We start from the raw sequence: 21,151 nt of genomic DNA, 5'->3' as shown, positions 1-21,151 counted from the left end.
TTTTTATTTTTGTTTTTGACAAAGAGTGAAAGAACATGAAGTTGGGTGTGCAGGGAGACATGGATGATCTGAGAAAGGGAAAGTAATGTAATCAAAATATATTGTGTGAAAAATTAAACAGGAAACAACATGAGTAGTGCGAGAGAAAATTCTGGAGTACATAAGTGAGAAATGTTTAGAGTATGGAGATGACGGAGTGGTCCAACATGGTGCCTAAAGAAAACTGGACTGATATTCTTGGCAAACCTGCCCTCTGCCTCACATGCTTGGTCTGAAGTAGAAGCTGGAAGAATTGAGGTATCCTCACTAGAATCTCTGTTGACATAAGACTGTTCAGAACCATCACTAGGAAAGGCACATTCATTATCTGTTTTAACTTTCCCATAGACTGGGGAATCTGTTACTTCTAAGCATATACCTCACTGTCTTAGACAGCCAGAGTTAACTGCTGTTGGAAAACACTAAGTTGTAAACAACCTCTTTAATTTTACCCACATTCCTTGTTCTGTCTCCATTTACCAGATGGTCTGCTTGATTCATCACAGCCCTCAAGGTTCCTGTGTTGTGGTTTACATGTGAAATGTTCCACATAGGCTCATGTGTTTCAATACTAACAGCTGGTGGCACTGTTTGGGAAGGTTTGGACCTTTAGGAGGTAGAGCCTAACTGGAAAGAATTGACTCATTGGTGTGATCCTTGAAGTTCTATAGGCTGATTGCATTTCTTGTTGGCTCTCTGCTTGCTGAATGTATATGGAGTGTTACTGGCTGGTCCCCAGTCCCTGCTGCATGCCTCCCCTATGATGGATAAATGTTTCCCCTTGAACTATAAACCAGAATAAACCTTTCTTTCCTTCAATTTCTTCTTGTCAGATATTTTGTAATAGCAATGAGAAAACTTATAAATACTGGCTGACATCTGTAATTTTCCAAATTATATGATTGACAATATATTTCAAGTCCTCATGTGAAAAACACCCTCATCAAGAGTTCAGCTGTCCTGCATCCCTATCATGCTGTGCTTTAAGTGTTATAAAGACTAGATTTATGCAGTATGCTTTAGTAAGATAATGACCTTTGGCCTTTATTCAGCTAAAACTGTGTTATCCCCTTCTCATATATAATATTATGTCTTTGGGGTAAATCCAGGCATTATCTGGGAGCTCGCATCTTTGCCACTTAAATGGTTGTTCAGTTCCCTACCACCTCGGTTTTTACATTTTATTTTCTAGCCTAAATGTGCCGCAGAGTAAGGACTTAATGAACTTATAGTAAGGACTAAATGAACACTCACTGGAAGCATGTGAATTAGTGAGACATGTGATTATCAAGTTCAGTTTTTACAGAAGCTTCCTTTTTCCATACATGCATGTTTTTAAAGGTCTCATCATTTTGTCAAAAATATTATAAATGTTTTTCAGTATGGTGGACATCAATTAATGGTTTTTTTTGAAACTTTTACACCTCTGTGTGACACTGGAATCTTCATACTCTCATCTCCTAACTTTGTATGTTACTCTGAGTACTGACTTGGTGACCTAAATGAACTTCTCCCCCATTGTAGTCTAGTTTGCCTTTGAGGACAGGGTTCCTGCAGGTCAGAAGTTTCTTTTCAGGTGCACTGGATCCAACATGGCTGCCAAGATGCCAAACAGCCCCTTGCTTCATTATAATTCAGTTTTGAGCCCTAAATGACACACTCCCTATAGTCTTGACAATTGAGAGTTGTCAGGGTGACAGCTGGAAAGAACCAAGCAAGAAGCAGAAAAGAGGCAATATCTGAGTTCCTGGGAAACCCTGGCCCATTCTCTGGAAAAGCATGCCTATCCCTTCCTTTTATGGGCCCCCTTCTCCCTCATTATTTCACTCTACTTGGATAACTTGACAGACTTACACCATCAAGAAGTTGATCTGCATGTTTGTCTCTTACTTTTGCATATTCCTGGCCATGAAAAAGAATCCTTCATAGCATTTACTGCTTAACTGGGCTTCATCAAAATACTGGTTCTACAATTCTGGATAGAGGGCTCAGTTAAAGGACAAACCAAACCAACCAAACAAACATTATCAACCAGCTAAGCCTGAAAGCAACTAAACAATCAAATTAACAAAGAACTGGTAACAGGGACACAGTAACCTTTATAATGCCAGTAATTGGACAATGAGGCAGAAGGATTATTCTGAGTTTGAGGCCAGCCATAATGATTTCTAGGCCAGCCTGGACTACAACCTAAGTTCCCTATCTCAAAACAAACCCAACAAAATAAAATAAAGAAAAAAACCACAAAGCAATAGCAACAAAACCCACATAACTTCTTTCATTTTTTTTGGTGAAGAAATTGCATCAATATGTCAACAATTTTAGCAGAATACTTTTTTTTTATTCAGATACTTGACATTTTAATTCACTTGTATTGGAAAGTAAAAGAGCATTTAAAAGTTCTAAATCTTCCTAAGACACTAACCCTCTATAGTGATCTTTCATTGATAATACACTCTCATTTTCACAATGCCTTTTCCACACAGTCTTTCTTTTTCACTGTCTGGTTTTTCTAATTTATACTTCAAGTTTTCATCTTCTCACAATATACCTCTTTTTTTCTAATCCAAGTGTTTCCTTGAAGTAGGTTTTATCTTTGTGTATCCCTATTCCAAGCAAAAGATGGATTCCATCTCCAGGATAGCCTCCTATTTATTATTGGCATTGAAAGCTAATGGTCTTGATGGTTATTGTATCAGGATCCATAAAACAAGTCTCGCCCAAATGCCCACACCCTCCTATTTTCCTATGTGGCATACTAATTCACATTACATAAGCTATGTAAAAATGAGTATTGGTGACTTTAATAAACAATGTGGGGTTTTAATGTGTTTTGTATGTGTTCTCCTGGAAAGTGACATATCGCTCACTAGAGCTATTCATTCTAATGTGGAGATTTACATTTTAATTAGCTGAAAAAACACTGCAAACTTAGACACAGTCTTGTCTGTGCCAGAACTGAATTAACCCTTCATATGGTACAGGAAACATTATTCTGTTTCTCCTTTTCAGCCTTGTTTTCTGAGACTTGGCTGAAACTTCTGTCAAAACATTATTATTTGAAATTGTTTCTTTATTCTGAAACTTCCTTCCTTCCTTCCTTCCTTCCTTCCTTCCTTCCTTCCTTCCTCTGACAACCTTCACACTAAACTAAACTTTATCTTATCAAACCCAAACCTACTTTCTTTTTTCTTTTATCCTCCTCTCCTCCCTCCTCCTCCTCCTTTTTGAGAAATGAGTTCAAGCCAAGAACATCCTTGAACTCCCTATGAACCTTGGATGACATTGAATTCTTTATCCACCTGCATCTTGCATCTCCTTCCCAAGTAGTGGGATCACAGGTGTGTGCCACCATACTTGGAAATATATATATATATATATATATTATATATATATAATATATATATATATATTTCTCTAAGGACGGTTCAGTCTTGTGGTTTCTAAATTCTTCCCATTTCCAACAGAGGATAGACATACTCTTTGGGGCACAGAACTGGTGTACAGCTTAATTTGTCAGAAAGTTTACAGATGTAACTGAAGTTATTTCACCTTCACAAATGAAGACACAGAACGAATTTTGGAATCAGCTTTGCTTTAACCTCTTGTATCAATCAACCCTACATCTAACTAAGGGGATTTTAGAAGCCCTTACACTATCCTTGTCTAATGCTGGGTTTGGTAAAATACTTTCAAAGTAAGTTTAAAAAAAAACCAAACAACTATGTGCTCAAAGATACATTTGACATATACATTTAATGTATATGTCATATCCAGTCTTCAGAAATTCCAATCATTCCTTTAATGAAGTGCAAGAATAATGTTTCCAAAAGGAAATCTCATCCTTAAAAGGATATGTTGGGTCCTATATCTCTCCTATATGGTCCTTCAGTTCTTTTCCATGATGACATGGAAATTCTTGCCTAGATTTCAAGAAATCGTATAAACTGCTTTCTATTTTTCTTTCTTTAAAAAAAAATTTCTGTAATACACAGACATTCATGTGAATGTACAGGAGACACAGAGAGGGGGAGATACAGGCACACAAGGAAACACACACACACACACACACACACACACACACACACACACACACACACACACACACACTTCCCAAGTCACATGAAAATTGTTTAATATTTCTCAGACAATATACTGACTTATGCACCAATATACTGGCTCTATTCACTTGCTGCCTTAAAAAGATTCTACTAATCCCTCAGTAGTTAACTCATGGGTCTCTTATTTCAGGGACCTTACCCCACATTGGGCATAATTAAGTAGTTTCCATGTTACTTATGTTACAACAGCCATCTGTTTACATCTTTGAAGCTTCTAACATTAGCCCAATGCTCATACTTCAGGGGTACTCAATACCTACTCAAAGATTTTCATAGCCAGTGATCCACAGAAAATTACAACATTAGAGTTGATGAGTGCTGAGGCAGAGAGGATTTTGTTAATTGTATATCAGAGACTTAAATCCAGCCTCTGTTTCTAGAAGGAAGTCTTAGATGACAGGACTTCTTATGACATTCCAATCACTAGTGTAGAGCAGCTGAGTGAGGGTTACACTGTCTTATGATAAGATTAATTTGTATCCTCATCCAACTTTTATCCTTATTACATTCCAGGACTCTTTTTTTTTTTTTTGGCTCATTAGACGTTATATTAGGTACCAGGCATAGTGACACAGGTTTCTAATACTTGTATTCAGGAAGCTGAGGCAGGAGCATTATGAGTCCAAGATAGTGATGCCCTGTCTGAAACAAACATAAACAGAAGCATTTCCCATTAAACTTTGTCTTCTGAGGAGTTTATCTTAATTTTAATCTCTCCATTCTTTCTGTGTTGAGTCTTGGGACTTGTTTCTCTTCACACCTGTTTCTCCTTTGCTGCTTTTGACTGATGGCAGCTCTGGGACTCATGTCCATCTGTTTTAGGGCTGATGACCTGCCTTCTTAGTGCCGCTTCTTCATGTGGTTTTAGGAATCACTCTTTTTTTTTTTTTTTTTTTTTTTTTTTTTTTTTTGGTTTTTCGAGACAGGGTTTCTCTGTGTAGCTTTGGATCCTATCCTGGCACTCGCTCTGGAGACCAGGCTGGCCTCGAACTCACAGAGATCCACCTGCCTCCCAAGTGCTGGAATTAAAGGCGTGTGCCACCAACGCCCGGCTAGGAATCACTCTTAAGGATAAGTGCTTTCTGGAAATTTACAGCAGACAGGACTTTTAATTCTTAGCCTTATCTTCAGCTACTGTGCAAGTGTGGTTTTTGACTTCTGGCTATTTGAGTGTCCTTCAGTGTTCCTCTCAGTTCCCAGCCCTTAACACACAGTCTAATATTGACCTGCCCAACACCAAATGTCTCTGCTCATTGCCACAGTCCATTTTATCATGGCATGTCATTTTATGTTACATATAAATATAGCTGCCAGAAACCTAGAACTTTCATGAGTGACAGAAAATTAGATCAATTTCGGAACACAGTTCTAGTAAAATCTAATGCTATTAGTTATTATGATATTATTTACCAGATTTAATTTTACATAAAAACAAAATGATTGTATTGTAGAAATAATGTAACTTCATGTAGAAATTGTCTCTAGACAGTTCCTGCATGGTGCCATTTCATTCAAATGAGATAAGCATGCAGACTTGTAGCTGCGCTGTCTAGTAGGGTAGACTCAGGGCCGATTGAATGACAGTATGGGTGGAGATGTTCTGTGACTCAAGAATGCTCAGCTACTTCCAAAGACCATAAAAATTGGAATACACCTCCTTAGTAATTTTGATATTAATTATATGTTAAAAAGATAATGCTGTTGAATCCCTTTTACATATTTGTTTATATTTTATTTTTGATGTGACAGCAATACAACTGAAATGACCTCTGTGGCTTGCTCTGTTTTTTTTTTGTTTTTTTTGTTTTTTTGTTTTTTTTGGTTTTTTTTTTTGGGGGGGGCATCTCTGTTTCAGAGGACATGGCTTGTGAGTATTTCATGTTTGTAAGTTTATAAACATGGAAAGGGAAGTGAGTGCAGAATTATAAGACAGAAAAATTTACAAGGGGGGCAGGAAATTTCTGCTTAGATTTAAATGTTTTGATTCCATGCACACACCTACATGCCACACGCTTGATGAGCTTCTGAGAAAACTTGATAGTCTCTCCAGAGCAATGGAGCTGAACCAAATGGCAACTGTGTAAGGCTCACTACATGGCACCTAACCCCAATGTCTTAGGATCAATATTGATTTTTGTCATTTCTTTTACCATGGCATTTCAATATGTCTTAGATATATTACTTTCAGGATCCAGGTTAAGATTCAGTGATGGGCATGATAGCAAGGGTGGTTGTAAATTATGTAGATATCATTGAATTTATGAACTCTGCAGTTCCAAGGTAGCTTTCAGTTTGGGAAATATATTAACCACATACACATCACACTTAATTTTGTGGTGAGGATTTCCAAGCTGGGCTCCCTATTGTGCTACTTAATTTATGGGCTGACCAGGTATATGCATTGCCATACAATATTTCAATGTAAGTTGGGCTAGCCAACAGAGGAGATGAAGGCAAGCTTCAGGGAAGCCAGCTGGACAGCTGATGGATCACTCTCCTGCACGCAGGCTGGGGCACTAAGTAGCCTTTGGAGCTTGTCAGCCGGTTGAGTCTTTTTCTGCTCTGAGATGCTGCACACACCAGCCTAGACAAGCAGAATCAGCCATGCTGCAGCAGGCAGAGGGCAGCTCCCACAGTTACTTACGTTGACAGCCGTAGTGCCAGGAATTTCCTGGCAGGCACTCATCACATTTAGGCCCTGTTGTTCCAGTCTTACACTCACAAAATCCTGAGCCATTACAACGATCATGGATTGAGCCCAGAGGGTTACAATAACACTCTGTAGAAACAAGACAACACACAGGCTGGAGACACTTTGCATGGCTTAGAAGTTATCAACACAGGAGGTTCACTTACTTAGATGCATTCACTTACTTAGTGGAAGATGTCCATTAATGAAATGCTTTGGCAAATATGCCTTTTTCAGGGCCATTTATTTATTTGCTCAGCCTTCCATGGCCTCATTTTTATGATATGGGAGGAAAACAGCTGAACCCTTCCAAGGAAATAAGACATCATGCTTTCACCAGTAACAGATCATAATGGAGGTTCCATTTGTGAGGCCATTTTTTTTTAGATGGTTTAATGAATGCCATGAGAAGTGTGTTTATCAAGGATAAATCAATATTCCATCAGTGTAAAATCTGTTTTAAATTATTCAAATGGATTTATCTGCTACACTCAATATCTGAGAACGGCTGGGCATCTTAAAGTGCACTATGGATGCACTTCACTCATTTAAAGGTAGTTTTGCTTTATGATTTGGAATGGTGCTTTAACTTATTTATATTTATACTGCTTGGAGATGAGGCCTTAGAGTATGTGTTTGCTAGGCATGAGCACATGGCTTTTATGTACTGTAGGGGAACAACCATGAAAGAGAAATAAATTTCACACTCCCAAATAAATCTCAGCAAAGATAAACTTTGAGATGTATATTTTTCATTGCAACTTGTTTTAGCAGGACAAGGTAACTTTTTTTTCTTTCCTTTTTTTTTTTTTTTTTTTTGCATGTAGTAAAAAACCAATGGAGTGTTTCCTTGAGTCCTCACACACTCTTAGACAGGACACTTTAATGTCTGAACTCTATAGTGATCAAAGCTTAAGTTGGACCCGGAAAACCTGTTTATACCCAGCTGGAGGCACCAGCTGGAGGTGGTTTGTGACAAGGGATTTCAGAGCCACTCTTCTTTTCCCTACTCCCATGCTGTGAGATCTTAGCCAGGTTACTATCACTTTCTCTTTCTTGATTTTCTTTGTTTAAAATTGAGCTATTATGAGATTCTCCTGCTAAAAATTCAAATAAAAACATACAGCCAACCAATAGACTGAAGCCCTTGCAAGTTTAGTTTAATTATAACTGAGTTTATGTCATTGGCAAAGATGAGGATTCCAGGTTATCATCATGAAGAGACCTAGAGATTTTGGTCAAATTTTTTTCATTGAGACAAGTGAAAATTTCTTTAACTATTGTGGAGTAAGTACCTTAGAATTATGATTTATTTTGTGTCATGTTTTTGAGCTCAATATTCTCATGAAACAAATATTTATAAAACTAATTGTGTATGTGTGTAACTAAAACAAAAATCCAAAATATTTCTTCCTTTCTTGGCTTGGTTTGTATTTAATAACCAGGCTTTTATAGTGGCATCTTCTATTTCAATGTATATCTAGGAATAGTTCAAATATTTTTATGGTTTTGTGCCTAGGTCACACTGGACTGTTTCTTACTTCATAAAGTATCTATATTGACAATGAAGTATCAATATTTTGTAAGTCAATTAGTAGAGTTACATCTAAGCAGCACGGATTAACATGCTTCTCCAGTTAGTTCACATTGATTGATGAGATGAGTTTTAAACAAATTAAAAAATACAGTCCTGGTACCTAACCCATAGTATGTCCCAGTGTTTGTTATAAGAAAGAGAGCAAATGTAGTCTTAGTTATGAAAATAAATGGCAAGGTTTTCCCTCATATACAAATAATTCAGTTTTTCAGACTCATGAAGCTCTACTCAATGGTGGTAGATGGGGTAATGAGGATGGCCATGGAGATAGTATTTTATAACATGAAATGATGAGGAAAATACAGGGCTGTCAGATCGAAAAGCAGCATGAAATACTTTGTACAACTCAGTTAAAATGTCACACTACAATTTATTTATGGGCCTTAAAATTGTCTTGAGTTTCTTTTGTTCTGTGTAAGGTACCTGATCCTGGGTTTCAAGGAGAATTAAAAATAATGCATCATAACTTAGAGATATGTTTAGTAGCAACTGCTGAGTCCCATGTTTCTTTCTGATGCGAAGCTTGTTAGGGGAATTATTAACAGTGATTACCCAAGGTGAGAAACCCTGTGTCCTCTAGCTTCCCACTTAATGCTCAAGTTTATAGGAAGCAGAAACATGCAAAGATACCATTTTCAGGTAATTGTTGCATTATCATGGGGGAAATGTCATGTATCTCTGAAGACATGACTGTGTTTAGAATTTGTATGAAAATTGGGTGAATTCAACAGTAACCACACATAGAAACCACCATGGCAGCATGAACTAGCCAGCTGCATTGCATATTTGCCAAAATGTAAATTGACTTTAAAATATCTTGACAGCCCGTAGATAGATCAGAGATGTGATGTGTTCCTTCAGAGCTGGGTTAGTGATTCTTTGTCAATTGCTAAAGAATTTGCAAGGCATCTTTTGAAGGTTTTTTTTTTTTTAATTTGGAGATGATGTAGATAGAGTTCAAAGTGTCTTAGATTAGTACCCAATGAGTTAAGCAAGTATCTATTTGATTTCATCAGTTCTTTCTGAACTAATAGCATTAAAAATAGCTTTCAATTGCTGTAGTAGGGCCTCACAAATTAAATATTCAATCTTTCCCTATAAGGTCTTTTTGCTTTATTTAAAGTATTTAAATGTGAAATGTTTTAATTTCATGTATTTTGTATTTTACAAAACCAAGTTAGGGTTTATTCTAGTGTTCCTATTGACTTTACCTTTTCCGATTTTTCTATATTTATAGCGTGATATTTATATATTTTTACAAGTGGAATTCAGCAGAATATGTTCTGTATTCCAAATCCAGGCAGCTGTGCATCTTTTGGTTCTTATTAATATTCTCGAGTCTTTGTAATCCATGTGTTAGGAAGGCAATTGGACTCCTGTTCATAAGTTAGCAGTGGGATGCTGCTGTCATTCAGGAAATACACTTAAGTTAAAATCTAGGCATCTTTAGCTTTGATAGCCATAACAGAGTGGTTCGGAGGGAGTGTTCAATCTATGGAGTCAAGATGCTCTTTGCTAAATGTGTGCAAGTTGGGTCAGCCTGTCTTATATTTGTTAAGTATAAAAGAGGAAAAAATTATTATAATACTTACCCTAATGCTTTGTTAATGAGAATTGATTTTTTTTTTTAATTGCAGGTCAGTGCATACTTTACCAAGTGTTTCCTGTCCACTTGCTTACAAACAAGCCAGGAGGTTTGAATGACTTACCTAGGGCACACAGCTAGGGAATAGCAAGTTGGGACTTGAACCCAGCTCTCCAGCATCTAACTCCAGTGCTTTCTCCACTAATTCACAGATCATAAATAAGGAAGCACTTTGAAAAATAGAAAGTACTGTAGACATAAACAGTATCGTGCATACTTGGTCCAAATAAATTCACAATAACCATTCAGCTAATTAATGATATTTGGCAGGAATCTTTGTGACTGTCACATCACACCCAAGGAAGAAAACAGGGATCCAAGACACACAGTTGAAATGAAAAACTGTTTCTTTTTCTTTTTTGATTAAAAGATCACTTGTCAGTTTCCATCTTGTATGCTCTAATTTTCCAACTTATAAACTCTACTGAACTTGGCCTCTGTGGAAAATTCAGTCTTTATGAACGGTGGCCTGTATAATTTCTGGTGTGGTGACAGACATCACATTTCAAACATATGCAGTTTTTAGAGGAAATTATAGAATGAAATTCCATTTATTGTTTTTCAATCAGACTTTCTCACTATTTTAGAGATAGGGTCTCCTGCGGTACAGGCTGTTTGTTCTTCATTCACTATGTAGCCAAGTCCTGCCTTAAAAATCCTGACATTTTTGCATTCACTTATCATTTGTACAGATTACAAGTCTGTCCCATCATGCCTGTCTCCAGACTCCCTTCTTTAGGGTCAGGTCCCTCTATATAGAAAGTAGGAGACACTTTTCTGAAAGGAATGGATCCTTTACATGTAAGAATTCCTCATGAGGGAGGATATGCCCTCGAAGGACCCTATTTTCTAAGGCTAAAGTATCTTATAATCTAACAGTCTATAACATGGAGAAGTTTGAGACAATTCTCTTCTATTGGGGAACAATAGAAAAATCCAATGAATGGAATTTCATGCTGTAGATGGAAAAGTTGGGCAAACTTCCACATTAGAACTTGCTAGTAGCTTTAGGTTCTTAGTGGCAACATTTTTATGGCAACAATACTCGTAGTTTCTACACCCAAAGTTTCATATCTAATATAGTTAATTATCATTTTAAAGGTTGAATGTACAATTTGAGGTGATTAAATCAGGTAAAAATGTATCAGATTTTAAAATTTCATGCAAAAAATAAAACGACAAAAGGAAGAAAGAGCAAAGAATGGAGAAAGAAAATTCAAATATTCTTCATTTTCTAAATATGATTTCTCATGACAATCATCTTTAAGGTAACAATATTAGGAGATTCCAATTCTACCCTCCCCCCACCCACCAAGTATGACTTTATCCAAATGCAAGTGAATTCTCAGTCTACTACAAGGATACGTGCTCCATTGATGATATTCATTCTGGCTCAGCTGTTGGCAGACCACCAGCCTCTCCACCCTAACCAGATCCCCATAGCTCCAAAGGCACAGAACAAAAGCTGAAATCGTAAGGGAACTGACCTATGCACACATTCTCATCGTCCAGCTGTGCAGAAGCATTTCTGAAGTAGCCCAGCCTGCATAACTCACAGTGCTGCCCTCTAGTGTTGTGTTTACAGCTCACGCAAATGACTGTGTTTAGCAGATCGATATAACTGCACCGATTGGAGTGGCCGAAGCATTCACAGTCTTGCAAGGAAGAACAGAAATGTATACAGAATGTATACAGCAGCAGAGAAATAGCACGCTACATGCTTGAGTGAAATGAGGGATGGGGAAAAGATGGTGGAATGGCATTACATATATGGAAACCAACATAACACATGGTGACAACAGGTGGTTGTGACCAGCATGAAAGTAGTAGTTGTTTCAAGCAGGATAGAAAGGTCAGACAAACACCACTAAAGATTGTTAATTCTTGGCAGACAAGATGAACAGAAGCATTTGCAGGTGCACACCTTTTAAAATTTGGGAAGGCTCAGTTTCAACTGATGCAAGAGTCTAATTTTGCACATGAAAAACTTTACTGACTTTGCATCATTTTTCCCATTTTCCTTCCATCTTTGCAATCCTAAAAAGAGGGAAGGAAGCATATGAGCAGCAGGTGTGTGGATCTGATGACTCCCATGGCTCTTTTGTCTCACTATTTTCTTTCTTCCTTACTTTTTTTTTGTTTGTTTAAGACTTAGGTGGGGCTTTTTAGACATCATCATGCCAAGTTCATAACGATTGAGTCAAGTACACAATTCTTAATTTTGTTTTTCTCCAATGCTAAGAGGATATGTCTTTCTTGTCTCTTTCAGGTAAAATACACATGATCATGTGCTATAGAAAACACCAAATACAGGGAGATTATTCCTAAGGAAAAACACTTAAAATTTCCTTCTCCCAAGTTTCTTACTATGTCTAGTACCAAAGAGGGGTCAGATACATACTATACCCCAAAATTGCTTTGTGTTTTCTCTATAAAATGTCAGAGATGCCCATGAGGCTACAGGAGTGATTACAGTATGAACTACAGAGACAGGAAGAGGATGGGAACTGGTGGGGTGTGGGGACTCATTAGATTTTTCTCTCTTGTATCTCAACCAACACAAGAATTTGTTTTAATCTAATTCAACCTTTAAGAAGAAATGGTAAAGACAATTCCTTCATTGGCATAAATAACTATTTAATAATTCACAAAATTTGGAGGGACAGTTCTGTGGGAAACAAAATATGGGGGGACTTGACCAGCTGATATGTATAAGGAAAGTAAACTATGATTCTGCAAAGTGTGTCTACAAATACTCATTTCATTAATGCCTTATCTTTTATTTTTACCCACTTAGGAAGTCGAACAAAGTCACTATTTGAAATCATTCATTCATTCTTTCATTCATCCAGTATTTTATTGAAACAGCCTCAGAACTTTATAGGTGTTAATTTACATTTTAACTTGCATAAGTGTTTTTCAGAAATATAACACTTTAGTGATCAGAGTAAAACTGAGTATATAAATTAAGACAGAATGAGGAAAGGTGATATATATACTGTATTTACTATGTTTCCACTTCTCATAAAAATGTAGATTTATTTATTAGAGATCTGGTAACTCCAATAGACATTGAGATCAAGGTCAAGATCCTGATGAAAAGAAATCTAATTTAGCTAGTAGCAGAGAAGGACACAACTTGGGAGATTATGAAAGTAGAAGAGAGCCATGACAGTATCAGTAGCTTGTTGAATCTAGTTGCTTAAAAGAGAAGCAAGAATAAGGCAGGGATCTGGAAGCCATGTGGCTTCCTTTACTGAAGATTAGTTATATAGCTGTGTAGAGAATAGGGCTGTGGATGAAAACAGGGAAGGACCAGGAGGAAGAAAAGGACCGAGAGAAAGATGCTTGCCTATTTCGGTGTGAGAATTAAGGATAGAAATTTACTGAGTAGGTAAGAAATGCCATATCAATAACAATAGTATGGATAACAATCAAGTTATAGATCTTGAAGTGGATTACTCTGAAAACAAGTTACAAGACCCATAATATCCTCACTTCTGTGATGGCACTAACTATTTGAGGGTCTTGTTTGAAAATCAGATTAATAATTTGATAGGAGAATTGATAATAATTATTTAAAAACCATAAACTGCTACATGTACTATTAGTAATACGTTTCCAAAGGTAAGTGGACATTAAAAATCAAAGATATTCTAGGAAGTATGCTAATAATAACTTGATTTTTTAAGATGTCTAGACTGTTTCTGAGATCTTGGCAAAGCTGCCTTCTCTGGCAATGATATATTTGAGAATATAAAATTCAAAGAGAATTTGAAAGTGATTTGGAAGACACTAGAATAATATACAGATAAAATACTTTGAATACACATATAAATTGTAATTGTATATAAATGCATTAAGTTGTATAGGATCTAGGTCTTATTAATTTTGATGTATGATATTTTATTTGTAAGTATTTTTATAATAAGCATTGTAAAATTATACACAAAGGATAATTCACACATGATTATTATACTGTCCTATGATTTTCAGGGGTCTATTAAATTTACCATCCTTTACTATCTATCTAGTTTCCTACTCAATCAGAGTCCATGAGAAATCCCTACTGATGCAATTGGATATGATATCAACTGTTTGACAGTTTCTTAGTTCTTCAGTTCACTGACCTACCATATCACCCTATCTTTTCTTATGAATCATAGAATCTATGGTGTCTTCTTATAACCTCGCTTTCTTCTATAAAGTTTGTTACCTTCTTACTTTGACTCAATCTCCTGGGAAAACTTCTTAATGATTACATGAAATTCTCTACCTCACCGTGTTGAAATGTTAGCAGCCACACATGGATGGGGATATATTTTCCAATTATTTTGAAGTAAGTTTCATTGAAGTTTATACTCACTCACTGCAGGTGAGTCCTCTAGGTTAGCTGACAGTCCTTCCCAAAAGGGTCCCTGGATTATCACTCTATGTTGGACCTCCTCCTTCCTTACTCATTGTTTTTGTTGTTATTTTATATATTTGCTTTTTAAATGTCTCAGAGTTTAAGTCATTGGAACTTTATGGTCAATAGATGTACCCTTGATATGTTTTGTTTTAAGACTTAAAACTCTTATTTATAAGGAGACTTTAAAACCATCTACATGTAAAACACTCCAAAATACTATTTTCTATACTGATCAACTCTCCAGTTAATGAGATTCCATTCAGACTCACAGCCTGCACTCAACAGCCTTCTCGCCATCCCTGCCAGGATACTTAGCTAACATCTTAACTTTAAGATGTTTGAAACTGAGCTGTTGGGGTTCCTTCTTAACTTTGCTGCTCAGAAGATGGCTCCATCTTAAGTAACAACACTATCCTTCCAACTACATCCACTGTTTAGGTTGAAATCCCAGTGTTCTCTCTCTCTCTCTCTCTCTCTCTCTCTCTCTCTCTCTCTCTCTCTCTCTCTCTCTCTCTCTCTCTCTCTCTCCCTACAACCAACTGAGGAGTTGATCCACCTGGCTAGGATTTTATATTTGTAACAAAGCTGACGTCTTCTCACCATCTCTGCCATCTCATCCTTAGCTCATATAACATCACCCTCATTATTGTCATGATCTCTAAGCTCCTCTTTCAGTGAGTGAGAATGACCAAATGAAACTCAGATTAGACCAGGTTACCTCACTCCTCACAGACCTAATGGCTTCTCGTCTCACTCACATAAGAAAGCTACCTGATTCGTGTTTACTAGCCCTTAGCTTCTTCTGGGTTCTTTCCACTTTCTTCCTCACTTGTTGCAGTTTCCATTCTTACTGCTTTTAAAACACACTAAGCATATCTCAGTCTGTCAGCTGGATTGGACGGATTCCTCTCCAGACATCTTCTCAAACATTATTCAGTACTTGTTTTCCCACTTTCTGAGTCAAGTCCCAGGCCAAAGTAGATTCTCTGAGTACTTTATCTGAAATAACAGCTCCTCTACTTAAACATCATCATCTTCCAGTTCCTTAGTCCTTTTGATGCTTTTCTGAGCATTTATAATATCTGAAAATTACATTTTTAAAAGGTCTTACTATGTATTCGGTGTAAAAACCATGTATATAGACCACATCTACTTTGTTCCCAGCTATAACCACAGAACTTAAAGCATTGCCTGATATATGCTAATCACTCAGAAATTCTATTGAATGAGAAAGTAAATGAGTGAATGATGTTCCCAAAGTACCCTCCCTTGGGAAACAGAGAAGGCATGGAGGAAAGTTATGTTTAAATTTATTCTTCTACCACTCAAATCCCAGGAGAGTCTGACTATATCCTGCGCATTAAACAGTTTAGAAAAACAGTACCACACAATAAGATATAACCAAGTTAGTGATTATATTAGCTGAGTGAGTATATCTATGTACAGACCAGTTTAAGAAGAAAAAAAAGCAGGTTTCTGCAAATTGTTGTGCCTTTATGTTTTAAATTTCAAATCACACTGTAATATATAATGTAATGGGTATGTATTATTACTTCTGTAAACAGCTGAGGTCTTTAAAGCACACATACATGAGTACATGGTGTGACAGGGCAAGCACAGCAACAAATTTATCAAGATTCTTCTGTACCAGGCACCTAATGTGAAGAGGTAAAGTGAAAGAGGTCGAGTCATGTGTGAGTGTGATGGACACGTGGAGCCAAATACTTAACTGGGTTGGGCTTTTCTTGCACTGTAGAAAATTCAGAAGCACCACCAGCCTTAGAAATATTAGAAAACCCCAATGTGCAACAATCAAGTATGTCTTCAGCCATCAACTAGTGATCTACTTGGAAGATATTTATACCTACAATTACGTCTTGATCTATAATATACATGGAATATTTTTTCATCATGCAAAGTGTTTAGATAATGAGATACTAATTAGTGATCAATTAGGACTAGGGCAGGCTAGAGATGCTTGAGAGGAGAGACCAAATAGTTGGCTTTCCTTGGCAACCGAGGTCCACACCCTTCTGAGGTTTTCCACAAGGTTTCTTCTGATTGAAATTGGCTGTGGAAGACCTCAGCAGACAAGAATCTCAGGAAAGCAAAGAGTTGGAGACAAAGTCAATTGAAGAAAAATAATATCAGGAAGAAGAGCAGACTGCATTTCCCTTCTATTCCTTTTTTCTTATTATCTTTGTAATTATAATATTACATCACCCATGCAACTATAAATATGACAACAAAATACAATCTAGGTGTATTCTTTCAAATAAGGAGAGCCTATTCAAATCCAAAGCTGTTGTCACACGGAAAGGAGTTGGGAAAGTCACTTTAGAAAAAATGCAAAGGAATAACAATTGCAGGAATTCTTTTGCCTTCATTGAATTAATACTGTGACATTTCCTCTGAGATCTTTCCCCAAGGTGCCAATGAAGAAACTCTAGAATTCTCTTGATTTTTCTTCACTCCACTCTGTCTTGCATCTTTATATAGCTACTAAGCATCTTCTGCACATTTTTAATGATAAGTCTCCTTTATTAGTTGGCTTCTTCCTGCTTCTGGAATGTGTTTGCCATTAATTAGTGCTCTGACCTCAAGAAACTGGAGGACACAGGGTCAAGCTAATGTCAAGAGGCCTTCTGTATATTGAGCATAAAAGCGAACAAAAGGGCTTCAGTTCTCTGTGTCTCCTTTCTCCTTCATCTCTTGGGTTCCATTATTGTGGATGGGGAAGCTATCTACCATACCTATAATGACTACTGCCATTTAAATCACGAACCCAGATGAACTTCTGATCCTCTAAACCTAGAGCAGGTTGGTTTCTACTTACTTTCTCAAATTCTGAGCCTGGATGGATTTCCCTCCAAAGGGAATATTCCCAATATTCCCAATTCAAAACACATCTTGAGGCATGAAGACATAGTTTAGACACTATCATTTTCTCTTTTCCCATCTGCTGACCAACTTTCTCCTTTTTCCTGTGTGCTTCAAATATAAATTCAGAACTGACTGCAATCTTGAAAACAGCTAAATTCATTAAGTAAAAAGAAAGCTCTCCTGGTATTTTACCTAGAAGATCAAAGCAAGTTCAGATTTGGTCAAGAGCTGTTTCGAGGAAAATAAAGTAAGAAACAAGGAAGAAGACATATGCCCAACAGTGAAGACTGGAAAACAAGACACACCTACTACAGAGGACATTTAAAGGAAATTGGTGAAGAAATAAAAAAAAAAAAAACATGTTCTTCATGTTTCCTGAAAAATCTTCATTTTGTGAGTGACAGCTGCTAGCTGGAGTGGGCCATTCATGACTTACAGATGAGCTATTGCCCATTTTAATTTAAAGAAAGAGACAGGACTATCACTTTAGAACATGATCAATACTTAATCAAGAACAGATCTTCATGGATATTTTCACACTCATTAAAAACCATGTTTGGAATCATAAACTCTTAGGCATTTCCTTTGTCATAAAGTGAAATGGGCACCATATAAAGAGCCTGCCCTTCTGACTTTATAAAAAGCATCATTGAGACCCACTGCCAGTGGCTTTTCTTATTTCTAGCACAAAGAAGCATAAGTGTGAATGCTCTCAAATTCCTGATTTACCCGAGAACCTAAACTTTCACAATTCCAACTCATACATCAGTTTTTCAGAAAACAAATTTTGCAGCATATTTAATTGCAGTTGAATTTGTGAGTGAAGCCCTTTTTTCATATATGTAACATCCTCATTGATGCATTGGCTGGGAGCAGTCAACATGCCTCACCGATAAGCTGATGGTACACTTCACAGATATTCCAGATTCATACAGTGCAATGTTTCACAACACATAACACCATGAGATCACTGTATGAATCCAAGAATTCCTACCTCGCTTGTGGTTTGCAACTTGAACAGAAGAAACTGTTGACAAAGCTAATTTGGGAGCAACTGCATAGGTTTAAAAAAATGAACAGCAAATTAGAAACAGTGAAACGTTCAAACAGTAATTAATACCTTATTACCAACCCACTCTGTGGAGCCCTAAGTGAAGAGACTATTCATATATTTTCTTCCTGGGAATCTGTTGCAATTACAAGGAAGGTTTCTATCAAGCTGAAAATGGTTCAACATTGTCATTAGTAATAAAGTTTAGAAGCTTACTTTTAGGGGGAAGGAGAAATAGCATTTAAATTAAGGGTCCAGTGAACAAAGCTTCTCCTCATCACAATAAGGATGTTAGGATTCCTAAGTGTTCCACTTCACAAGTAGCTGTTGTATTGTTGGGGTAATGAGCAAAATCAATGCCTCGGTTTATCATGTCACTCTGTCTGTCTACACATGAACCAGTTAGGCCATTTGTTGTTGCACTGACTAGATAGATATCGCAGAACAAAGTCACATGGTCAACCATTCAGCAGTATTTGATCTCAGAGTCACCTTGAACATGGATCTCTCTAAAAATTGTGTTTTTACCCCCCTTGATGTGTATTACATTTGTGTTGTATGCTTTGTTAGTGACACGGTTGTCTTTCTAAGGAAACCTGCTGTTTCTTTCCAGTTATTCATGATGAGTTACTTGTGTAAATAACAAAACACAGAATAGGGGCTAGGGGGTCTTTATAGATTTTTGGCAAGAAAACTTATAGTTACACAGAATTGGCCTCTGCTAGACAGTGTACCTTTCACTAGTATTTCAAGTGTAAGCTCTTAATCCAGCAGGGTTACAGTTTTAAGCAGATTCATTTGAGCTCCTTATCCAAATCCCCCCAAAATCACAATTGGCCTTCACTAATGACATTTCTGAAAGTTTTGTCCCAAGACACCAAAAACATAGCAAAATAATCAAATGGGTCCATTTCAGCATTTGAACAAAGCATAATCTCATTCAGTTCAAAACTCACTGTGGAGAAGAACTGAGCCTTGGGTCTTTTCCTGCATATTTGTTGCATTCAGTGTAAAATACTGTGTGCCATTTCAAAGACACTCTCAGAGAACACGCCAAGGAATAAAACCACTAGACTTCCCTCTGTCAGCAGAGAATTATATTAACAGGGATGAGCTTGATCTGTATTTCTTCTTCCACATATCTACCCAGAAACTTGAAGAAATTCATTTAGAGCAGATGATTAAGGTAATTCTATTTGCTAGTAATATATGTATCTAGGACAGTCTCAGTTTCATCACTGATAGTGGACTGAAAATGCAGCCCTTCCAATTTGACTCCTCAACAAATTGCTAATATATTTTGTTTTGCTTAGTAGCTATTTCCTGGTTCTTCCTTTTGCTCATTTCCTCCTCCATCTGTATTCATTAGAGTTCAAAAGGAACATCCTGTCTATAACTAAGGAAGGCAGAAGTCAGTGATGAGTGTTTTATTTTTGGATAGAGAAGGCAAAAGAACACTGCTTTCTATTGAGATAAGTGCCTATTTATATACAAACACATGCACATACAGGCGAGATGTCAGTGTGAATCTAACATTACCTTGCAACTTAAGGAGTTCATCATCCATTTAAAAAGTTCTATTTCTTTCCACATAATGTAACTGTCAGTTTCCTCTCCCCCACTTTTCTGCTTCACTCTCTCCCTCTATTTTTCCCTTCCTTCCTTCCTTCCTCCCTTCCTTCCTTCCTTCCTCCCTCCCTCCCCCCACCCTCCCTCCCTCCCTTCCTTCCTTCTTTCCTTTTTTCCTTCTTTCCTTCCTTCTGATATCAACAGCCATAAAGTAATTGCTGTTCTTAGAACAGACAAAAACCAGTTTTTTTTTTAAATCTGGTAAAAAAAAAATATAAGAATGTTCATTGGTAAAGAGGATGCAGGGATAATCCCAACAAGAAAATTTATTGGAATTTGTATTATGCATCATCATAGATATGTGAGAAAGAGAGTGAGAAGAGAGGCAGAGGGAGGGAGGGAGGAAGGAAGAGAGAGAGAGAGAGAGAGAGAGAGAGAGAGAGAGAGAGAGAGAGAGAGAGAACCAAAAGTTTTGCAAGTTAATATAGAGCAATAGTAAAGGAAAGCAGACCTGCTGGGAGTTTCAGTGCTGCCTTAATCTGTTTATCCTGACCTTCAAAACAATGGAAGCACCAGTTTGAGGTGCCCATATATTTTTAAGATTTACAACCATGCTATGATAACAACTAAACTCTAGGCTTTTCTTGGGATTATATCAATGTAAATTTGTCAAAACTTATAAATTCTGTCTCATCCCCATCCCCAGTTCCCCTTTACTCCATTATTGCCTGGTCAATCTTCATATTAGAAAGAAAGATTCAGATTTTGGTTGGTTCAAAGACAAGGCATCAATGGTGATGCCCTATTTAGTGTTAAGATGGTATGCAGGATTTTCCCCCAAACATGGGATTTTTATATCAGTAGGCATTTTAGACATTCCTACCTTGTTTTGGGTTAGAAACCTCAAGGGAAGAAATATTCGGCCATATCCTATTAAACTTTGGAGGAGCTGCATGCATCAGGAAAAATCAGGGAATGTTATTTTCAACTATGATGTCATTTTGTCTAAACAAGAAATATATGTATATGGACAAAGACACCAACCACACACCTGTTGTTTAGCTTGGCTGTGATGCACTTAAACAAAACATGACTTCCACACCAAACAAGAGCAAGCAATTGACAACTCCCAAAACATTGAATGGA

At 37.0% G+C, this 21,151-nt stretch overlaps 1 protein-coding gene across 2 annotated transcripts in view; it reads right to left on the bottom strand.

Annotated features, from left to right (window-relative positions):
* Ntng1 (netrin G1) overlaps positions 1 to 21,151 on the bottom strand; it is a 323,431-nt gene that overhangs the window by 41,293 nt on the left and 260,987 nt on the right. Inside the window, exons 5-6 of one of the 2 annotated variants that reach the window (XM_035451719.1) lie at positions 11,579 to 11,746; positions 6,805 to 6,939 (exon numbers count right to left, since the gene is read on the bottom strand). The exons of the other annotated variant lie outside the window; for it this stretch is intronic. Of the exons in view, the coding sequence (XP_035307610.1) occupies positions 6,805 to 6,939; positions 11,579 to 11,746 (303 nt within the window). The remainder of the gene's footprint in view (positions 1 to 6,804; positions 6,940 to 11,578; positions 11,747 to 21,151) is intronic. 2 annotated transcript variants of the gene reach the window in all.

Source organism: Cricetulus griseus (assembly GCF_003668045.3).
Source record: "Cricetulus griseus strain 17A/GY chromosome 1 unlocalized genomic scaffold, alternate assembly CriGri-PICRH-1.0 chr1_0, whole genome shotgun sequence".
Lineage (NCBI taxonomy): Eukaryota > Metazoa > Chordata > Mammalia > Rodentia > Cricetidae > Cricetulus > Cricetulus griseus.
This window is presented reverse-complemented; position numbering and strand designations above follow the sequence as displayed.